Source organism: Bombina bombina, chromosome 5 (genome assembly GCF_027579735.1).
Source record: "Bombina bombina isolate aBomBom1 chromosome 5, aBomBom1.pri, whole genome shotgun sequence".
In the NCBI taxonomy this organism is placed as follows: domain Eukaryota; kingdom Metazoa; phylum Chordata; class Amphibia; order Anura; family Bombinatoridae; genus Bombina; species Bombina bombina.
Genome location: NC_069503.1, coordinates 200,270,351 through 200,289,506, shown reverse-complemented (window position 1 = coordinate 200,289,506; position 19,156 = coordinate 200,270,351). Strand labels below are relative to the sequence as shown.

Below are 19,156 nucleotides of genomic sequence, written 5' to 3'. Positions count from 1 at the left end.
AGTTTCTTACCCATGCTCAGAAGAGGTAGAATGCAACTTAAAGGAAGCAAATTTAATTCAGATAGAGCGTGCAATTTTAACCCCTTAACGACCGAGAATGTACCAGACACGTCCTACATGGGGTGTCAGTTAGTGACCAAGGAGTCCTCTGGGGTTTCAAGCGGTGGAAGCTAAAATGAACCCTACAAGCTCCCTAATTAACCCCTTCACTGCTGGGCATAATACAAGTGTGGTGCACAGCGACATTTAGCGGCCTTCTAATTACCAAAAAGTAATGCCAAAGCCATATACTGTATGTCTGCTATTTCTGAACAAAGGGAATCCCAGAGAAGCATTTACAACCATTTGTGCCATGATTACACTAACTATTTATAAATAATTTTAGTGAAAAACTTAAAATTGTGAAAAAGTGAATATTTTTTTTAATTTGATCACATTTGGCGGTGAAATGGTGGCATGAAATATACCAAAATGGGCCAAGATCAATACTTTGGGTTGTCTACTACACTAAAGATAAAATTAACCCTACAAGCGCTCTAATTAACCCCTTCACTGCTGGGCATAATACACAAGTGGTGCGCAGCGGCATTTAGCGGCCTTCTAATTACCAAAAAGCAATGCCAAAGCCATATATGTCTGCTATTTCTGAACAAAGGGGATCTCAGAGAAGCATTTACAACAATTTGTGCAATAATTGCTCAAGTGTTTTGTAAATAATTTCAGTGAGAAACCTAACGTTTGTGAAAAAGTTTGTGAAAAAATGAACAATTGTTTTTATTTGATCTCATTTGGCAGTGAAATGGTGGCATGAAATATACCAAAATGGGCCTAGATCAATACTTTGGGTTGTCTACTAAAAAAATATATATATACTTGTGAAGGGTTATTCAGGGATTCCTGACCGATATCAGTGCTCCAATGTAACTATCGCTAATTTTGAAGAAAAAAAATTGGAAATAGCAAAGTGCTACTTGTACTTATTGCCCTATAACTTGCAAAAAAAGCAAAGAACATGTAAACATTGGGTATTTCTAAACTCAAGACAAAATTTAGAAACTATTTAGCATGGGTGTTTTTTGGTGGTTGTAGATGTGTAACAGATTTTATCAATTTTTTCATCATATTTTATATTTTTTTATAATAAATTATAAGATATGATGAAAATAGTGGTATCTTTAGAAAGTCCATTTAAAGGCGAGAAAAACGGTATATAATATGTGTGGGTACGAGTAAGAGGAAAATTACAGCTAAACACAAACACTGCAGAAATGTAAAAATAGCCCTGGTCCCAAATGGTCAACAAATGGAAAAGTGTTCTGGTCACTAAGGGGTTAAACAACTTTCTAATTCACTTTCATTATCAAAATGTGTACCGTATTTTTGTATGCACACTTTCTGAAGCACCTGCCCCTACTAAGCATGTGCAATAATTTTAACAGTATATTCATATATTCATTTGTGCAGATGGCTATCCAAGAGAAGGAATTTTGACATTCAGACTCATTTAATGGTCTTTTACATTCAGTGGTTACACTGAGAATTTATAAGTGCTCATTTTACAAGAAAACATGTTGTTTGCTGTTTTTTTAACACAATCTGCTTCTTTTTATGTTTGATTTAACTTTTTTTTATCATATTAGGAGCACTGTTTCATATTTCCTGTTACTTTAAAAAAATGTTTTGATTACCTTTCATCTTACATGATTGTTCTAACAAGATTTGTTAACCGTAGTAAATATTTATTTAGTTTTGATTTCTACTTCCTGCATCTGAGACCTTCAGGGGTGATTTCCTGCATCTGAGACACTCGGGGGGGGGGGGGGGGGGGGGGGATAAGCTATCATGATTATTTGCAGCTTATAAATTTGAAAATGTTTTCAGCAAATGTGAAAGTTACCCTGTGTTTCACAAAGTAGAGACAGAGATCAACAAATCCTAAAATGTTATTACATAATTTGGTTCTAAATGGGGGGTTTTTAATTGCACAGTTGACATTTTCCCTGCATTATAGGTTTCTTTAACCTTTTAACGCCGTTATGCCGTTCTATTCCGTCATATTTACACTGGGCTTTAAAGCCGTTATGACGGAATAGAACGTCATATCAAACGGCTGTCCTGAAGCCTTCTGCGCTTCAAGGACTTGATCGCGGTCTGGAGGGCGTTCCTAGGGTTGTAGGGACGCCCCCCAGATGCGATCCAATAATTGAAATCTCGCGATCGTATGCACGATCGCGTAGTTTCAATTTGTCTACATCGGAACAGGTGTTCCGATGTAGACACTTTAACCCTGTCACGAAAGGGTTAAAGAGCCGTGCAACACCCAAGGATGTAAACATAGGAATGTACACAGTAAAATGGCCCCTCGCAATAGCACATCTCTCTGCCGAGGTGTGAAAAAATGTGAAGAGTATCAGGTTTTTCCATCCCTGTCTCTGATTAGGTCTGAGAGTAATGCAGAATTTCTTTTGATTAAAAAATCACTGGACAAGATAAAACTGTACAAATACAATTTATTAAAACAAATGCTTTTAGCAATTGATATTTATGTTGTTAGAGACCGTAAAACACCTTGTAATTGCAAGACACTTGTGTTGCTGTAGAATAACATATTAGCCAAGTCTAAACATTTTAAAAACAAATTAACATCTTTTTTACTGCAGTTGGTTATCAATAGCTAAAACTCCACCATTTGCCTTGGTGCAGCTAATCTGGGCTTTAGTCAGCAGACAAAAAGGCTAGTCACTCAGTCATAATGTTAGTATAAAATACAATGTTTTGTCATGTTTATCAAAGACAATAAAGGACAGATATGTAGCTGGGTTAGCACCCTCGAGAAGTCAGCAGGAGAATTTCAAGTTCTGAGAATTACAAAATCCTTGGTTTTTCTAAAGCTAAATTACATAAGGGGGGGGGGGGGCAAAATAAATTATATGCATTGCAAAGTATTTAATTATGCTTAACTAAACATTTTATATAAAAATCTCAAGGTGTTTAGAATTTAGTCTTACATGGTAAACATTCATATCGCTTTAAAATAGGCAATTCTATTGTATGTTAAAGGGACAGTCAACTCCAGAATTTTTGTTTAAAAATATAGATAATCCCCTTATTACCCATTGCCCAGTTTTGCATAACCAACATAGTTATAATACACGTTTTACCTCTGATTACCTTGTATTTATGCCTCTGCAAACTGCCCCCTTATTTCAGTTCTTTTGACAGACTTGCATTTTAGCCAATCAGTGCTGACTCGTAGGTAACTTCACGTGTGTGAGCTCAATGTTATCTATATGACACACATGAACTAACGCCCTCTAGTGGTGAAAAACTGTCAATGCATTCAGATTAGAGGCGGCCTTCAAGGTCTAAGAAATTTGCATATGAGCCTACCTAGGTTTAGCTTTCAACCAATTATACCAAGAGTACAAAGCAAAATTGGTGATAAAAGTAAATTGGAAAGTTGTTTAAAATGACATGCCCTATTTGAATCATGAAAGTTTATTTTGGACTTGACTGTCCCTTTAAGTGCAGTTGCTTAATATTTATTACAAAATAATATGCCATTACTTTAGCATAATACTTTCCTAAATTAAAGTTCTTTATTTGTCCTTTTTAGCTCCTTTTAATAATCTGACCTCTTTCCATTAGTAAAACTAGTAAGTGTGAAAATATGACCTAGATTGCTAAGTTTTATAACAATTGCTGCAGTTTTAGAAATGAAACCGGTCTGTGGTTTAAGATACTCGGCAAAGTTGAACAAAGAAGTGAAATAAAATCACAGATTTTGCAACCTCGATCATTTTGACTAATGCTACTCAATGTGGTAAATGTAATGTAATTATTTTAATGTGGTGTTTTTATTGTGATTTAAGTTCTTCATATACATTTGTTCTCAGTGAGCTTTAAGTTACATATTTTATTTATTGTATTCTTAAAGGGACAGTGTACTGTAAAATGTCTTTCCCGTGATGTGTTTCCAGTGATATGATTTTATATATATATATATATAATCTTCGAAAATCATAATTATATTTCTCTGCTTCCCCACACTGGGATTGTGATTTCTTTTGCACCCTCTTGCATATATTGCTTTCTTTTACAAAGATATGACGAGTCCACGGATTTCATCCTTACTTGTGGGATATTAACCTCCTGCTAACAGGAAGTGACAAAGAGCACCACAGCAGAGCTGTATATATAGCCCCTCCCTTCCCCTCCACCCCCAGTCATTCTCTTTGCCTGTGTTATACTAGGAAGAGGTAAAGTGAGGTGCTAGTTTTATTTTCTTCAATCAAGAAGTTTATTTTAAATGGTACCGGTGCGTACTATTTTCCTCAGGGGGTTATGGAAGAAGATTTCTGCCCTGAGGTTGATGATCTTAGCAGTTGTAACTAAGATCCACGCTGGTTCCCACAAGACTTCTGAAGGTAACCATGAGACATCTTCAGTGTGGAGACCGGTTTCATGCTACAAGCAGCATTAAGGTATGTGCAGCCTTTTATTTCTGAAGAGACTTGGTGTATCAGAACTGGCTGGCATTTATTTCCCTATATGGGAATGGGGTAAGCAGTAAACCTGTTTAACAGAAGGGTGTTACTGGAGTCCCTTGTTATTATTTTTTATTTCTGACATAAGGGAGAGGCATAAGGACTTTTAATCATTTAGCTGTTAAACGATTGTTATTTTTTATATGTCCAGCATGACTTGCTGGGATGTGTTTGGGGTGTGTTTTGTGTTCCATTTAGCTGTATGATAAACCGCTTCCCATGCGGTTGTGTTTGGGCCTACTCCAACTTCGGCCATAAGGGGCGGGGCTTGTCTTTGCGCGCTCAGATGCGCACTTCCTTTTGACAGAGGAGCAGCAAGCAGTAACTCCGGTTGCTCCTGGACAGTAGTCTTTGGCTTGGAGTGTTGGCTATTCATTCCAAAGTATCCTGGGGGCAGGTAGGCGCCACAGCAGTGCTGTGGCGAGGTGCAGAGGGTGTTTTCGTGTAAACTGATATATTTTTCACTTTAGAGCCTTATTTTTCACCTTACTCATAGGGTGCAATAATTTTTGGGTATACCAATTAGTTTTAGTGATTTTGGTAACAAATTAACGTTATTTAAGCAGTTTTGGAAAAATTGTTCACTTTTTCTTTCTCAAAGGCGCAGTACACGTTTTTCAAAGTTTTATTTAAAACAATAAATAAAGTGTTTAAACAACTTTTGTGGCTATTATTAGTCTGTTTAACATGTATGACATTGAGGATTCTCATTGTTCTATGTGTTTAGAACTTATTGTGGAACCCCCTCTTACATTGTGTACCTCTTGTACTGAAAGGGCCTTACATTGTAAAGACCATATTTTAGGTCAAGATAGTGTGCCTAAGGATGATTCTCAATCTGAAGAGAATCAGGTTATGCCATCCAATTCTCCCCAAGTGTCACAACCTTTAACGCCCACACAAGCGACGCCAATTACCTCTAGTGCGTCTAATTCCTTTACTCTGCAGGAGATGGCTGCAGTTATGTCAACTACCCTTACAGAGGTATTATCTAAATTACCAGTGTTGCAGGGTAAACGCAGTAGGTCAGGTATTAATGTAAATACTGAATCCTCTGATACTTTATTAGCTATTTCTGATGTACCCTCACAGTGTTCTGAGTTGGGGGTCAGGGAATTGCTGTCTGAGGGAGAAATTTCAGACTCAGGGAATGTTACCTCAGACAGATTCGGACGTTATGTCCTTTAAATTTAAGTTTGAACGCCTCCGTCTGTTGCTTCGGGAGGTCTTAGCGACTCTGGATGATTGTGATCCTATTATGATACCACCAGAGAAATTGTGTAAGATGGACAAATATTTAAAAGTGCCTACTTATACTGATGTTTTTCCGGTTCCTAAAAGAATTTCGGAAATTATTAAGAAGGAATGGGATAGACCAGGTATACCATTTTCTCCCCCTCCTACTTTTAAGAAAATGTTTCCCATATCAGACACCATTCGGGACTTGTGGCAAACGGTCCCTAAGGTGGAGGGATCTATATCTACCCTGGCTAAGCGTACAACTATACCCATTGAGGACAGTTGTGCTTTCAAAGACCCTATGGATAAAAAATTAGAGGGTCTCCTAAAGAAATTGTTTATTAATCAGGGTTTTCTTTTACAACCTACTGCTTGCATTGTTCCAGTAACTACTGCAGCAGCTTTTTGGTTTGAAGCTCTGGAAGAGTCCCTGAAAGTTGAGACTCCGTTAGAGGACATTTTGGATAGAATTAAGGCTCTCAAGTTAGCTAATTCTTTTATTACTGATGCCGCTTTTCAAATTGCTAAATTAGCGGCGAAAAATGCAGGATTTGCTATTTTAGAGCGTTGTGGCTCAAATCTTGGTCTGCCGATGTGTCATCAAAACATAAGCTTTTAGCTATTCCCTTTAAAGGTAAGACCCTTTTCGGGCCAGAATTGAAGGAAATAATTTCTGACATTACAGGAGGTAAAGGCCATGCCCTACCTCAGGATAAGTCTGTTAAGATGAGGGATAAACAGAATAATTTTCGTTCCTTTCGGAATTTTAATGGAGGACCTTCTACTTCCTCTTTTTCCACAAAGCAGGAAGGGAATTTTACCCAATCTAAGTCAGTCTAGAGACCCAACCAAAATTGGAATAAAGGTAAACAATCTAAGAAGCCCGTTGCTGATACTAAGACAGCATGAAGGGGTGGCCCCCGATCCGGGACCGGATCTAGTAGGGGGCAGACTTTCTCTCTTTGCCCAGGCTTGGGCAAGAGATGTTCAGGACCCCTGGGCACTAGAAATAGTGACCCACGGTTATCAATTGGATTTCAAGGATTTTCTCCCAAGAGGGAGGTTTCATCTTTCAAGATTATCTGCAGACCAGATAAAAAGAGAGGCGTTCTTATGCTGTGTAAAAGACCTTGTTACCATGGGAGTAATTTATCCAGTTCCAAAATCAGAACAAGGACAGGGGTTTTACTCAAACCTATTTGTGGTTCCCAAAAAAGAGGGTACTTTCAGACCCATCTTAGACCTCAAGTGTCTAAACAAATTTCTCAGAGTCCCATCGTTCAAGATGGAGACTATACAAACAATTTTACCAATGATCCAGGAGGGTCAATATATGACTACCGTGGACTTGAAGGATGCTTACCTTCATATTCCTATCCACAAGGATCATCATCAGTTTCTAAGGTTTGCCTTCCTGGACAAACATCAGTTTGTGGCTCTTCTCTTCGGGTTGGCCACAGCACCCAGAATCTTCACAAAGGTTCTAGGGTCTCTTTTGGCGGTTCGCAGACCGTGAGGCATAGCAGTGGCGCCTTATCTGGACGATATTCTAAGTCAGGCGTCAACTTATCAACTGACAAAATCTCACACAGACATAGTGTTGTCTTTCCTGAGAACTCATGGTTGGAAGGTGAACATAGAGAAGAGTTCACTTGTTCCACAGACAAGGGTTCCTTTCTTGGGAACTCTGATAGACTCGGTAGCCATGAAAACATTTCTGACAGAGGTCAGAAAATCAAAGATTCTAAATACTTGCCGAGCACTTCAGTGCATTCTTCGGCCATCAGTGGCTCAGTGTATGGTGGTAATTGGATTAATGGTAGCGGCAATGGACATTGTTCCATTTGCTCGCTTTCATCTCAGACCACTGCAACTGTGCATGCTCGGACAGTGGAATGGGGATTATGTAGATTTATTTCCTCAGATAAATCTGGATCAAGAGACCAGAAACTCTCTTCTTTGGTGGTTGTCGCCGGATCATCTGTCCCAGGGGACTTGTTTCCGCAGACCCTCGTGGGTGATAGGGAAAACGGATGCCAGCCTTCTGGCATCTAGGGTGTAGTTTGGAACTCCCTGAAGGCTCAGGGTGTTTGGACTCAGGTGGATTCTCTGCTTCCAATCAATATTCTGGAACTGAGAGCAATATTCAATGCGCTTAAGGTGTGGCCTCAGTTGGCTTCGGCCAAATTCATCAGATTCCAGTCGGACAACATCATGACTGTGGCATATATCAATCAGGGGGGAACAAGGAGTTCCTTAGCGATGATAGAAGTATCCAAGATAATCCGTTGGGCGGAGGCCCACTCTTGTCATCTGTCAGCGATCTACATCCCAGGAGTAGAGAACTGGGAAGCGGATTTTCTAAGTCGACAGACTTTTCATCCGGGGGAGTGGGAGCTTCACCCGGAGGTATTTGCCTCATTGATTCTCAGATGGGGCAGACCGGAATTGGATCTGATGGCATCTCGACAGAATGCCAAGCTTCCAAGATACGGATACCGGTCAAGGGATCCTCAGGCCGAACTGATAGATGCCTTGGCAGTGTCCTGGTTGTTCAGCCTAGCTTATGTGTTTCCACCGTTTCCTCTCCTCCCACGCGTGATTGCTCGAATAAAACAGGAGAGAGCTTCAGTGATTCTGATAGCGCCTGCGTGGCCACGCAGCACTTGGTTTGCGGATCTAGTGGACATGTCCTCTCTGCCACCGTGGAAACTTCCATTGAGACAGGACCTTGTCATTCAAAGTCCTTTTCAAAATCCAAATCTAATTTCTCTGCAGCTTACTGCGTGGAGATTGAACGCTTGATTTTATCGAAGTGAGTATTCTCTGATTCGGTCATCAGTACATTGATACAGGCTAGAAAGCCTGTCACTAGAAAGATCTATCATACGATATGGCGTAAATATCTTTATTGGTGTAAATCCAAGGGTTACTCATAGAGTAAAGTTAGGATTCCTAGGATTCTGTCTTTTCTCCAAGAAGGATTGGAGAAAGGGTTAATCAGCAAGTTCCTTAAAGGGACAAATTTCAGCTTTGTCAATTCTGTTTCACAAACGTTTGGCAAATGTGCCAGATGTTAAGTCTTTTTGTCAGGCTCTATCTAGAATTAAGCCTGTATTTAGACCCATTACTCCTCCCTGGAGTTTGAATTTAGTTCTTCGAGTTCTTCAAGGGGTTCCGTTTGAACCCATGCATTCCATAGATATCAAATTGTTATCTTTGAAAGTTCTGTTTTTAGTTGCTATTTCTTCTGCTTGAAGCGTTTCTGAGCTTTCAGCGCTACAGTGTGATTCTCCTTATATCATTTTTCTTTCTGATAAGGTGGTGTTACGTACCAAACCTGGATTTCTTCCTAAGGTTGTTTCAAATAAGAATATTAATCAGGAAATTGTTGTTCCTTCCTTTTGTCCTAACCCTTCTTCTAAGAAGTAGCGTATGTTGCATAATTTGGATGTGGTCCGTGCCTTAAAGTTTTACTTACAGGCAACTAAGGATTTCCGTCAATCATCTTCATTATTCATTGTTTATTCTGGAAAGCGTAAGGGTCAGAAAGCTACGGCTACCTCTCTTTCTTTTTGGCTGAGAAGTATCATCCGCCTGGCATATGAGACTGCTGGACAGCAGGCTCATTCTACTAGGGCTGTGGCTTCCACATGGGTTTTTAAAAATGATCTGTTGAACAGATTTGTAAGGCTGCGACTTGGTCGTCCCTTCACACTTTTTACAAATTTGATACTTTTGCTTCTTCTGGGGCTGTTTTTGGGAGAAAGGTTCTTAAAGCAGTGGTGCCTTCTGTTTAGGTTCCTGTCTTGTCCCTCCCTTTCATCCGTGTCCTTTTGCTTTGGTATTGGTTTCCCACAAGTAAGGATGAAATCCATGGACTCGTCATATCTTTGTAAAAGAAAAGTAAATTTATGCTTACCTGATTTATTTCTTTTACGATATGACGAGTCCACGGCCCACCCTGTTCTTTTTAATACAGTTTTTCTTTATATTTTTTTGTAAACTTCAGTCACCTCTGCACCTTTTTGCCTTTCCTTTTCTCTTCCTATACCTTCGGCCGAATGACTGAGGGTGGAGGGGAAGGAAGGGGCTATATATACAGCTCTGCTGTGGTGCTCTTTGCCACTTCCTGTTAGCAGGAGGTTAATATCCCACAAGTAAGGATGAAATCTGTGGACTCGTCATATCGTAAAAGAAATTAATTTATCAGGTAAGCATACATTTACTTTTTCTATATCCAGTACTGGTTTCAAAAGGCAAAATCAACAATTTCAAATAAGAATATACCATTGGGAACACATTAAAATACCAGTACACTGTAGCTTTAATATTTTTTGTCACCTGTATTATTTTATTATATCTTGTCCTGCACTGCTTATAGCATTCTTTGCTTTCTTATTGCATTCTCATCTTTCTAAGAGTATCTACGAGGGAAACTTGGGTTGTGGCTCCTTAAAAGAAAGGAAAGCTTCTGGACTGATATTTTGTGAAAACACTTCCTCACTCTATAGAACGTTATTTGTGAGTTCTATGATCTGGCCCTGTTGCTGTAATAAACATGCATGTGTGAATCCAATGCATGTTTTTCAGCGTGTTCCCAACACACTTATCCACTATACAAATGTTTTACAATTCTAATTAAACTCAAATTTTTTTGGATCGTTTATTTTGAAAAAAGTTTTATTAATTTTAGTTCAAAGAAAACATAACAAATTCAGACATGTACAATCAGCATATAAGTATGATAAATACATTTCAAATGTTGTCAGGTTCATATCTCTCTTTAACAGTTTTAAGGTTCAAAAGTTCAGGTGTTCTTACTCTAAAGTCCGTAGGTGTCTTAGATTCTTAGTACAGTTAGCCACAACTCGGAACATAACATATCCTAATTTACAAAATCTAGAACATAAGGGTTAAGTAGTCAACAATCAATGCTTTCAGAATAATACAAGTGGTATACATATACAATGGTTATCCGTTGACAGTTGATCCCGGCTCTCTCCCCATCTCTCTTGTGTCTGTGGGACTAACCCCACATGTCTCTGTAGTTCTTTGCCTGTTGGCTTCATGGTACATAATGAAAGGTTCCCATTGGGCAATAAATTCCTCCTTCGTATTTAAGGTATCTGCTGCTAAACTAGCCATTTCATAGTGGTAAATGATTTTATTCTTAATAAATGTGAAGCTCGGAGGTGTTGTTTTCCAGTATTGAGCAATACAGATTCTGATTACTGTGCAGATGGTCATCACTATTTTTTGGTGTTGTTTTAGAATGTTAGGAATCGGGAAGTGTAGTAATGCCTGCTCGGGGGATAATGTGATGTTCTTATGGAATATTGAACTGAGGTATTCTGAGGTTTTTCCCCATATCTCTCTAGCCCCACTACACTCCCACCACATATGAATATACGTGCCCCTATCATTACAACCTCTGTAACAGGAGTTTATGGAAGGTTTATTCGAGTCTCCATATCTAGTTGGGTAAATGTACCATTTGAACGCTACTTTAAGGTAGTTCTCCTTCAAGATGGCATTGTGTGTAAACGAGAGACCTTTTGCTAGGTTAGTCTTCCAAGTTTCAAGAGGCCAGGTCTTATTTAAGTCTTGTTCCCACTTCACTATATTTGGGGATTTTGTTTCTCTAAATTGGTTATTGAAAGTAGAGTATAGTAGGGAGATTGTCCCATGCGTCATCTCCCCGGACAGGCATATTGACTCAAAAGCTGTACTCACTGACAGTCTCAAGAGCCCTGTTATTTCTCTTGTTCTGGATTTTAGCTGCAAGTAGTGATACCATATATTTCTATTGTGTGGGTCTATGTCTCTATATTGTTCGTATGTGAGGAAGCCTCCATCTATGTATACATCAGCAATCCTATAAAGTCCCTTATTAGCCCATTTGTTTTGTATATTTGACTCTATTGTGGTCTGTGGTAATACTAAGGGAGTCAACCTAGAGTTGTTTTGAACTATGGGGAATTTGGTAATCAGTTTATTCCACAAGAAGATTGTGTGGGATATTGCTACAAATTTAAGTAGTGGAGCGGTACTGAGTTCTTTTGGGGTCCAAAGTAACCTAGAGAGTTGGTTTGTGTTAGCAATCTGTGATTCAATCTCTATCCATAAAGGTTGTGACTTCTGTTTAAACCAATGTGTTGTTTGGGCCATGCGGGCCGAGTAATAGTAGGAGATCAGGTCAGGGAGACCTACGCCTCCCTCCCTTCTATGTGTGCACATGATTCTTTTATTTATTCTGGCCTGTTTCCCCTGCCACATAAAACGCAAGATATCCTTCTGTAGGGCATTAAGTTCTGCTATAGGGACAGTAATTGGTAGGGATCGAAATAAATATAAAAGCTTCGGGAGTAAGGTCATCTTTGTGGATATTATCCTACCATAAAAAGAAATTTTAAGCTTCAACCATTTCGTGATCAGGTTCCTAATGTGTGTATACATTGGGGGGTAATTTGCTTGATATAAGGAATGAATGTCTGCTGTGAGATATATTCCTAGGTATTTAAGTTTTTTCTTCGCCCATGTAAATGAGAAATTAATTTCTAGGAGTTTTTTGGTGTGTTGGGGTAGGTTAATACTAAGCGCTTCACATTTATCTCCATTTATTTTGTACCCCGATAGGGTTCCATATTGGTGCAACATTGCATATAACGGGGGGAGGGAGAGTAGGGGTTTAGTCAAAAATAATATGATATCATCCGCGAATAGCGAGATTTTATATTCCTTGTCTCCCAGTCGTATACCCGCGATGTCAGGATTATTTCTGAACTGGATAGCCAATGGCTCGATACAAAGAGCAAACAGAAGTGGGGACAGGGGGCACCCCTGTCTAGTCCCATTCCTAATCTGTACAAATTTAGATTGATATCCTGATAGTTTAACAAAGGCTGAGGGGTGGGAATATAGCATCGTGAGAGCATCATAGAATGCCCCCGAGATCCCTGTTTTTTCTAGCACCGCAAACATATATTTCCAGTTAATCCTATCGAACGCCTTCTCAGCATCCAAAGAGAGGAGCAGAGAAGGCGTTTTTTCTACTGAGGCCAAATTGATCAGGTCTATTATTTTACGTGTGTTATCTGGGGCTTCCCTATTCCTGATAAAGCCCACCTGGTCCGGGTGAATTAGTCTTTTGAGTATGGGGTTAAATCTATTTGCTAAGATTTTAGTGAAAATTTTGACATCTTGATTTATCAATGAGATGGGTCTATAGTTCTGACAGTGTTGCTTATTCTTTCCTGGTTTTGGGATAACTGCTATTCTTGCCATAAGCATTTCTTTAGGAATTTCTTTCTTTTGCATTATAGAATTAAACATTTGAGAGAGGAGGGGTGTGATTTCCTCTTGAAATATCTTATAAAAAATTCCTGGGTATCCATCCGGACCAGGTGTCTTGGAGCTTTTTAGAGTTTTTATGGTGTTTTTAATCTCTAACTCAGATATGGGTGCGTTTAAGTTGTTGCGTTCTTCCTCAGTGATTGTCGGAAGCTTGCTGGGGCCTAGGAATGAGCTTAAGTCTTTGGAACTATCAATGTCTTTCTTACCTGCGGGAAGGTTATAGAGGGCGCTGTAGTAGTCAGCAAAAGCATTGGCAATCTTAAGTGGGTCATTAGTGTTTTTGTTGTCAGGTAGTTGAAGTTGTGGTACTGTAGTGTTTCTGGTAATTTCTTTAAGTCTATTAGCTAGCATTTTATCGGGTTTATTTCCGTGTATGTAGTAGTGGGTGTTTAGCTGTCTAATTGATCTGACTGCTTCTTTATTTAAGAGCTTATCGAGCTCATCATTTATAGCTTTAAGTTTATTTTTTATTTTTTTGCTGGTATTAGCCGTGAATTGTGTTCGCAGTATATTAGCTTCTGATTGTAATTGTACGAGTTTAGCTTTATTTTGTTTGTTTTGTTTGCTAGCTTCTGCAATTAAGCTGCCTCTAATGTAGGCTTTCAATGCTCCCCAGACAAACGTAGGATTAGAAATGCTGCCTGAGTTAAGTCTTATGAATTCGCTCACTTGATCTCTAATTTTTTGTGAAGTTAAAGCATCTTGTAATAGCTTAGTGTTTAGGGACCAGGATTTGGTTCTGTTTGGGTTTAGTACCCCCGATATGGTGACTTCCACTATAGAGTGGTCAGACCAGGGACAATTCAGGATCTTAGCTGTGGACAAAAGTGGTAGCAGGATTTGGCTTAGAAAAATGTAGTCCAGTCTAGATTGGGTGCCATGCATTGGGGAAAAATAAGTGTAATCTCTAACCTTATCATTCAGGGACCGCCAGCTGTCAATTAAGTTATGATCTAGGGAGAAATCTTTTAAGATATTTACAGAGGAGCTAGGGGGTCGTGATTGTGAAGATTTATTAGTGGACCTGTCTAGTGTCTGGTCTAGAGATAGATTGAAGTCACCCCCCATAATGATTTTGTGTCTTTTCCATTGAGTCAGTAGTTTGCTTAGTTTTGTCAGAAATGATGCCTGATGTTCATTGGGGGCATAGACATTCACTAATAGAATTGGGGTGTTTTGAATTAAGCCTCTCACCACTAGAAACCTTCCTTCTTTGTCTCTAATGATTTCTTCCTCCTTGAAGTTCAGAGAGGAATGTAATAATATAGTTACCCCACATTTTTTCTTCCCACTTACAGCGTGATATTGTGTAGTGTATGATTTATCCCAATACTTGGGAGTGAAATTTCTAGAGAAATGGGTCTCTTGTATCATAACAATATGGGCATGTAATGACTTATAAGTGGTAATTGCTTTTTTCCTCTTGATGTCAGAGTTAAGTCCTCTGACATTGTGTGAGAGAATTTTTATAGACATGTGAAAATACAAAGTATATCAATATCACCTGGCCTATAGAGTGTCACATAGATGATATAGAGAAGATAGTGTATGTTGTTTGTAGTGAGCATGAGAACAATCTGCCTCTTGCAGTTCTGAGGGAGAGAGCCGGGGCCCACCTGAAGCTCAAGTAGTAGCATCGATAGGCTGTACTGGGCAGAAGGCATGCACCTCAGCTTTATGGGAACACCTTGAAAATCTAAATAACAGAGAAGAACCTTTATTAAATAGTACAGATTCATTATGTGGACCACATATGATTGTTGACATATCCGAACATTTAGTACATAAATGAAAAGAAAACAAATAATTTTAAACTGAATGTTAATATCCCCAGCCAGGGATTCTTGTAATAATGAAATGGGTGTAGGGTGGAGGGTGGTGGACCTTATGATATCAAACGCCACTGTGATTTCCAATCTTAGGAGGAATAGGGAGAGGTGGGTAAGGAAGGGTAAGAGGGTTAGGTGAGCTCCAGAAGGGCTCAGTGAGAGAGGATAGCGGGTAGGGGATATGAAGGGATAGCTAAATGGTTGGGGAGTGTTAGAAGTTTGCTGTATATGGGGGGGGGGGTTGGGGAAGGATACCAATAGCCTCAGTTACTCCTGGTCATAGAGGGGATAGGGAGAGGTGGGGGGAGGAAGGGTAATAGGGATAAGTGAGCTTCAAGAGAACTCCAACATTTCCACGCTGTATGGTAGGGTCTAGTGTTGTATGAGAGTGGTATATGCAGAGAGTGCTGTGTGAGGGAAGGGAAGCGAGGAAGGGAGAGGAAGGGGTAGACATATAGGTAGAGAGTATGTCTGTTTTTAGATATTTGTTGCATGAGGGGGAAGGTAGGGAAGGTATGGGGTGAGGGGGGGGAGAAAATTGGATTCAGTGTTAACAACAGTTACATCAACAATAGTAATAACTATCAGAATAACAAAAACAGAAACAGCAACAGCCCCTGAGTGGGTCTAAAACACAGCCCATGGTGGTTACTATTGGGCCTTAGGATCTAACCAATGCCTGTCTAGGAGGCAGTGGGCCTGCTTAAAGACCCCGTCAGGGCAATATGAATTTGTGAAGCCCGAGTATCTCTGGCTATCACATCTCAAGACTAAAGCAAAATAAGTATAGTACTTATCTAGTCCTCTCATTAGGTCAAGTTGGGGAACATTCTTCTTCCATTTGAGATTCAGAGTCCGAATGATTATTTGTCAGATTCTTTAATTTTCTTTGTTTTTTGGGATTGCCCACTGGTGTCCATTCTTTTTGGATAGGTTTCCTCTGTGAAGTCGGGTTAGGTGTAGTTTGTTGAGACTCGAAAGGAATCTCTAGTCTGCGCAGAATAGTTGTTCCTTCACCTAGAGTGGAGCAAGTGTAGGTCATGTTGGCATGCGTAAAAGCCAATTTAAAGGGAAAGTTCCATTTGTATTTTATTTGGGCTTTTGTGAGAGCCAATGTAATGGGTCTGAGTTCTCTTCTTTTCCTTAGAGTGACTGGGGCAACATCTGCATATATTTGTATTACATGACCTTCAAATTTAATCGTTTGTAGTTGTCGTGCCTCCCTAAGGATAAGTTCTTTTACATGAAAATAGTGCATTTTAAGGATTATGTCTCTTGAGGTGGATTGTTGAGGCTTGGTGAGGGCCCTATGTATTCTGTCCATCAGGAGTTTGTCTGTCTCCACATCTGGAACCAGTTGTTGGAAAAGTAAAGTCATGGTGTCATTCAGGTTTTTATAAGACTCTGGTAAATTTCTGATTCGCAGATTAGATCTGCGGGATCTGTTCTCGAGATCTTCTATTTGTTCTTCCAATTTGTGTATGTATTCTTCATGATCAGACATGACTTTCTGTATATTAGGGAGCTCTTCTGCTATTGCGTCTGTTTTCTCTTCTAGTTCCGCTGTGCGGGTACCTATTTCTTTAATATCTTGCCGTAATTCAAACAGTGCAGATTTCAATTCTTCCTGAAAGACAGATTTAATTTGAGAGAGCAGTTCCTTATTTTGATTCTCAGTGGGGAGCGCTGCTGTTGACTCTGACATGCTAGCTTCCAGAGTTTCCCCCTGTGAAGGGGAGCCTTTGTTCAGTTGTTTTTGTTTGAGTTGGGATTTAGAGAGGCATTCCTTGACAGTTTGAGTTTTGTTCTTCATCATGCAGTGTTTATGAGAGTATACCAGATGAGAGTATAGTAAAACAAATGAGAGCTTTAATCAGATGATCCACCCAGAGTTGTCGCTGAAAAAAGTTAATTACTACGTCTAGATCATTTGTTAGGGGGTAATTCCTGCATGTGTGCTTTTTTGCTTTCCTTTTTGGGGGTCCACCCTATTTCCACCCCATCCCACTTAATGTGCATCCATCTTCTGAGCTGTGGGGAAGCTTGTGAAAAGGGAGGGGGGGTCTAGAGTCCGATTATTAGGACTAAACAGCTCCTCAGTTTGGCAACTCTGAACCCTCTATTAACACTCCTAAGGTGATTCCCAAATAAAGTCAGCCTCTTGTGCTTCTTTCTCAGGTTTAGGAGGAATAAATGATGTATCTAGTAGGGGGTAATATGTAAAGGAGCTGTGTCACTCTAAATACAAATTAGATCATGAATAGGATTATTTGAATATGCATACTTTATGCCAGGCCCAGCATCTATGAGAGTCTCCTGCTCAGTTGTACCCGGTGCAAGCTATATACTTATTGGGTTAAGGGTCTGCCTTAAGTTCAGGGTATTGCGCTGTGCAAATAAAAACTTCTTGCTAGCGATCTATTGTGGGTAATGATGTTGACTGGCAGTTTATTATGTAGTTTTTCGTTTTTAGGGCTTTATAATTTGGGAGGATGAGATTAAAATAAATTAGCCCTGTCTTCTTGTCCCCACGTGGGTCTTAGTTCTGAGTACGTGTTATGGGGACCCACGTCCGAATCCGCTATTGTGAGGGGGACCGGAGCAAATCTCTTACTCTTACCTTCCTCCAGGTGCCTTTGCTGGACTATGCTGCCTCCGCTTGTGTCTGCTCCTTCACAGATCAGGACCGCTTTGAGGATGGAGTAGGGCCGCCAACAAGATGGCGGGTTTTCGCGCCACTTTCGTCCCGATCTGTTTCTAATGCGAGGAGCTTTACCCGGTCTGCTGGGACAACCTGTCCGGAGGCCAGCTTTTGTCTCGGTAAGTCCTTAGTGAAGAGGGCGTCCTGGCTATCTGTATTGTAGCGTGTGGTGATCTGAGCTTGTCAGCCGGCAGTCTATGGTCCAATCTGTAGTTTGTTTCCTGCCTTTTGCCTCACAATTTAGACCTCCGGAGCGGAGCCCCGACCCTCCGGAGTGATTCTAGTTGTTTGCCTGCCGGAGGATGTAGTTAAGCTGGTCCGGTCCTCTACCCTCCGCAGCAGCCCAGAGCGGGTCTCGTCTCTCAGCAGAAGGTTTCCTCTTGTTCTTTCTGTTTTTTGGCTTCTCTTGCCTTCTGCTCACAGTTCTCTCAGCTGTGTATGGTCACTATAATATATAAATATATTAACTTGAGATAATAATTTCTGAACTTTGAGGTATATTATTTGTTAAGGGTTGGGAGCTCTCCTCAGGCACGTCCGTTCAGTTCAAGCTCTAGCCCCGCCTCCTCTTGGATCGTTTATTTTTACCTTAAATGTTATTTTTTAGCCGTGGGCTGCTGTTGGAGCTAAAAGCGGCGATCGATTGAATCAAATAAAGGAACTTTCTACATGAAGTATCTTATACTTCATGAATAAAAGTGCCCTTTATTTGTTTCAATAGTAAATCCTAGCCTTTGTAAAACGCTAGGATTTACTTTTACTTTAAGATTTATCATGTCATTATGTTAAATCACTGGTTAAATAGAATACTGTTTGAGCCATTCAAAAGATGATTAATCTGTTGTGCAACACTCTTAAATGATGTTTTTAATCTTTATAAACCAATTCAGATGTAAATGTCAAGTTTATTATTGTTGATGGATATTATCAGTGGGAGTCTCATGTATAGTGATATGACCATGATATGATGGATGTACATCACTCATCTGAACTTTAAAGATTTATCCTTCTTTCCGAAAACATGGAGAGTCCACAACGTCATTCCAATTACTAGTGGGATATTCACTCCTGGCCAGCAGGAGGAGGCAAAGAGCACCACAGCAAAGCTGTTAAGTGTCACTTCCCTTACCCATAACCCCCAGTCATTTTCTTTGCCTCTGTCAATGGAGGAGGTGAAGAATGGATTTTTTTTTCGGGTACTTTTCCCTGCAAGCAAGGATTTGGGTTTAGCTGTGTCCACGTCAATCTCTTGAGTAAGAGTACTGGTGGCTTGTAAGCAGTTAGAAAGTTGTGAGGTAGTCCTTGCTTGGTTCTCTAACATGTCTGCTGCCCTTGATATAGAAAGCCAGAGTTGGTTACTCTGTTCTTTCTTTTTTTGCAGGTCTCTGATAGGAGTATGTGTCCTGTCACGCCTTGTGAGCTGTCTTCCTGCCGGACAGCTGGATTTGCAGGTAAGTGCTTTTGCCTTCTAGGTATTGGATACT

General features: G+C 40.0%; 1 protein-coding gene across 3 annotated transcripts in view; it reads left to right on the top strand.

The window, feature by feature from the left end:
- Positions 1 to 19,156, top strand: part of ESYT2 (extended synaptotagmin 2) — a 581,700-nt gene that overhangs the window by 462,884 nt on the left and 99,660 nt on the right. Inside the window, exon 14 of one of the 3 annotated variants that reach the window (XM_053713828.1) lies at positions 10,209 to 10,310. The exons of the other annotated variants lie outside the window; for them this stretch is intronic. Within the exon in view, the coding sequence (XP_053569803.1) occupies positions 10,209 to 10,310 (102 nt within the window). The remainder of the gene's footprint in view (positions 1 to 10,208; positions 10,311 to 19,156) is intronic. 3 annotated transcript variants of the gene reach the window in all.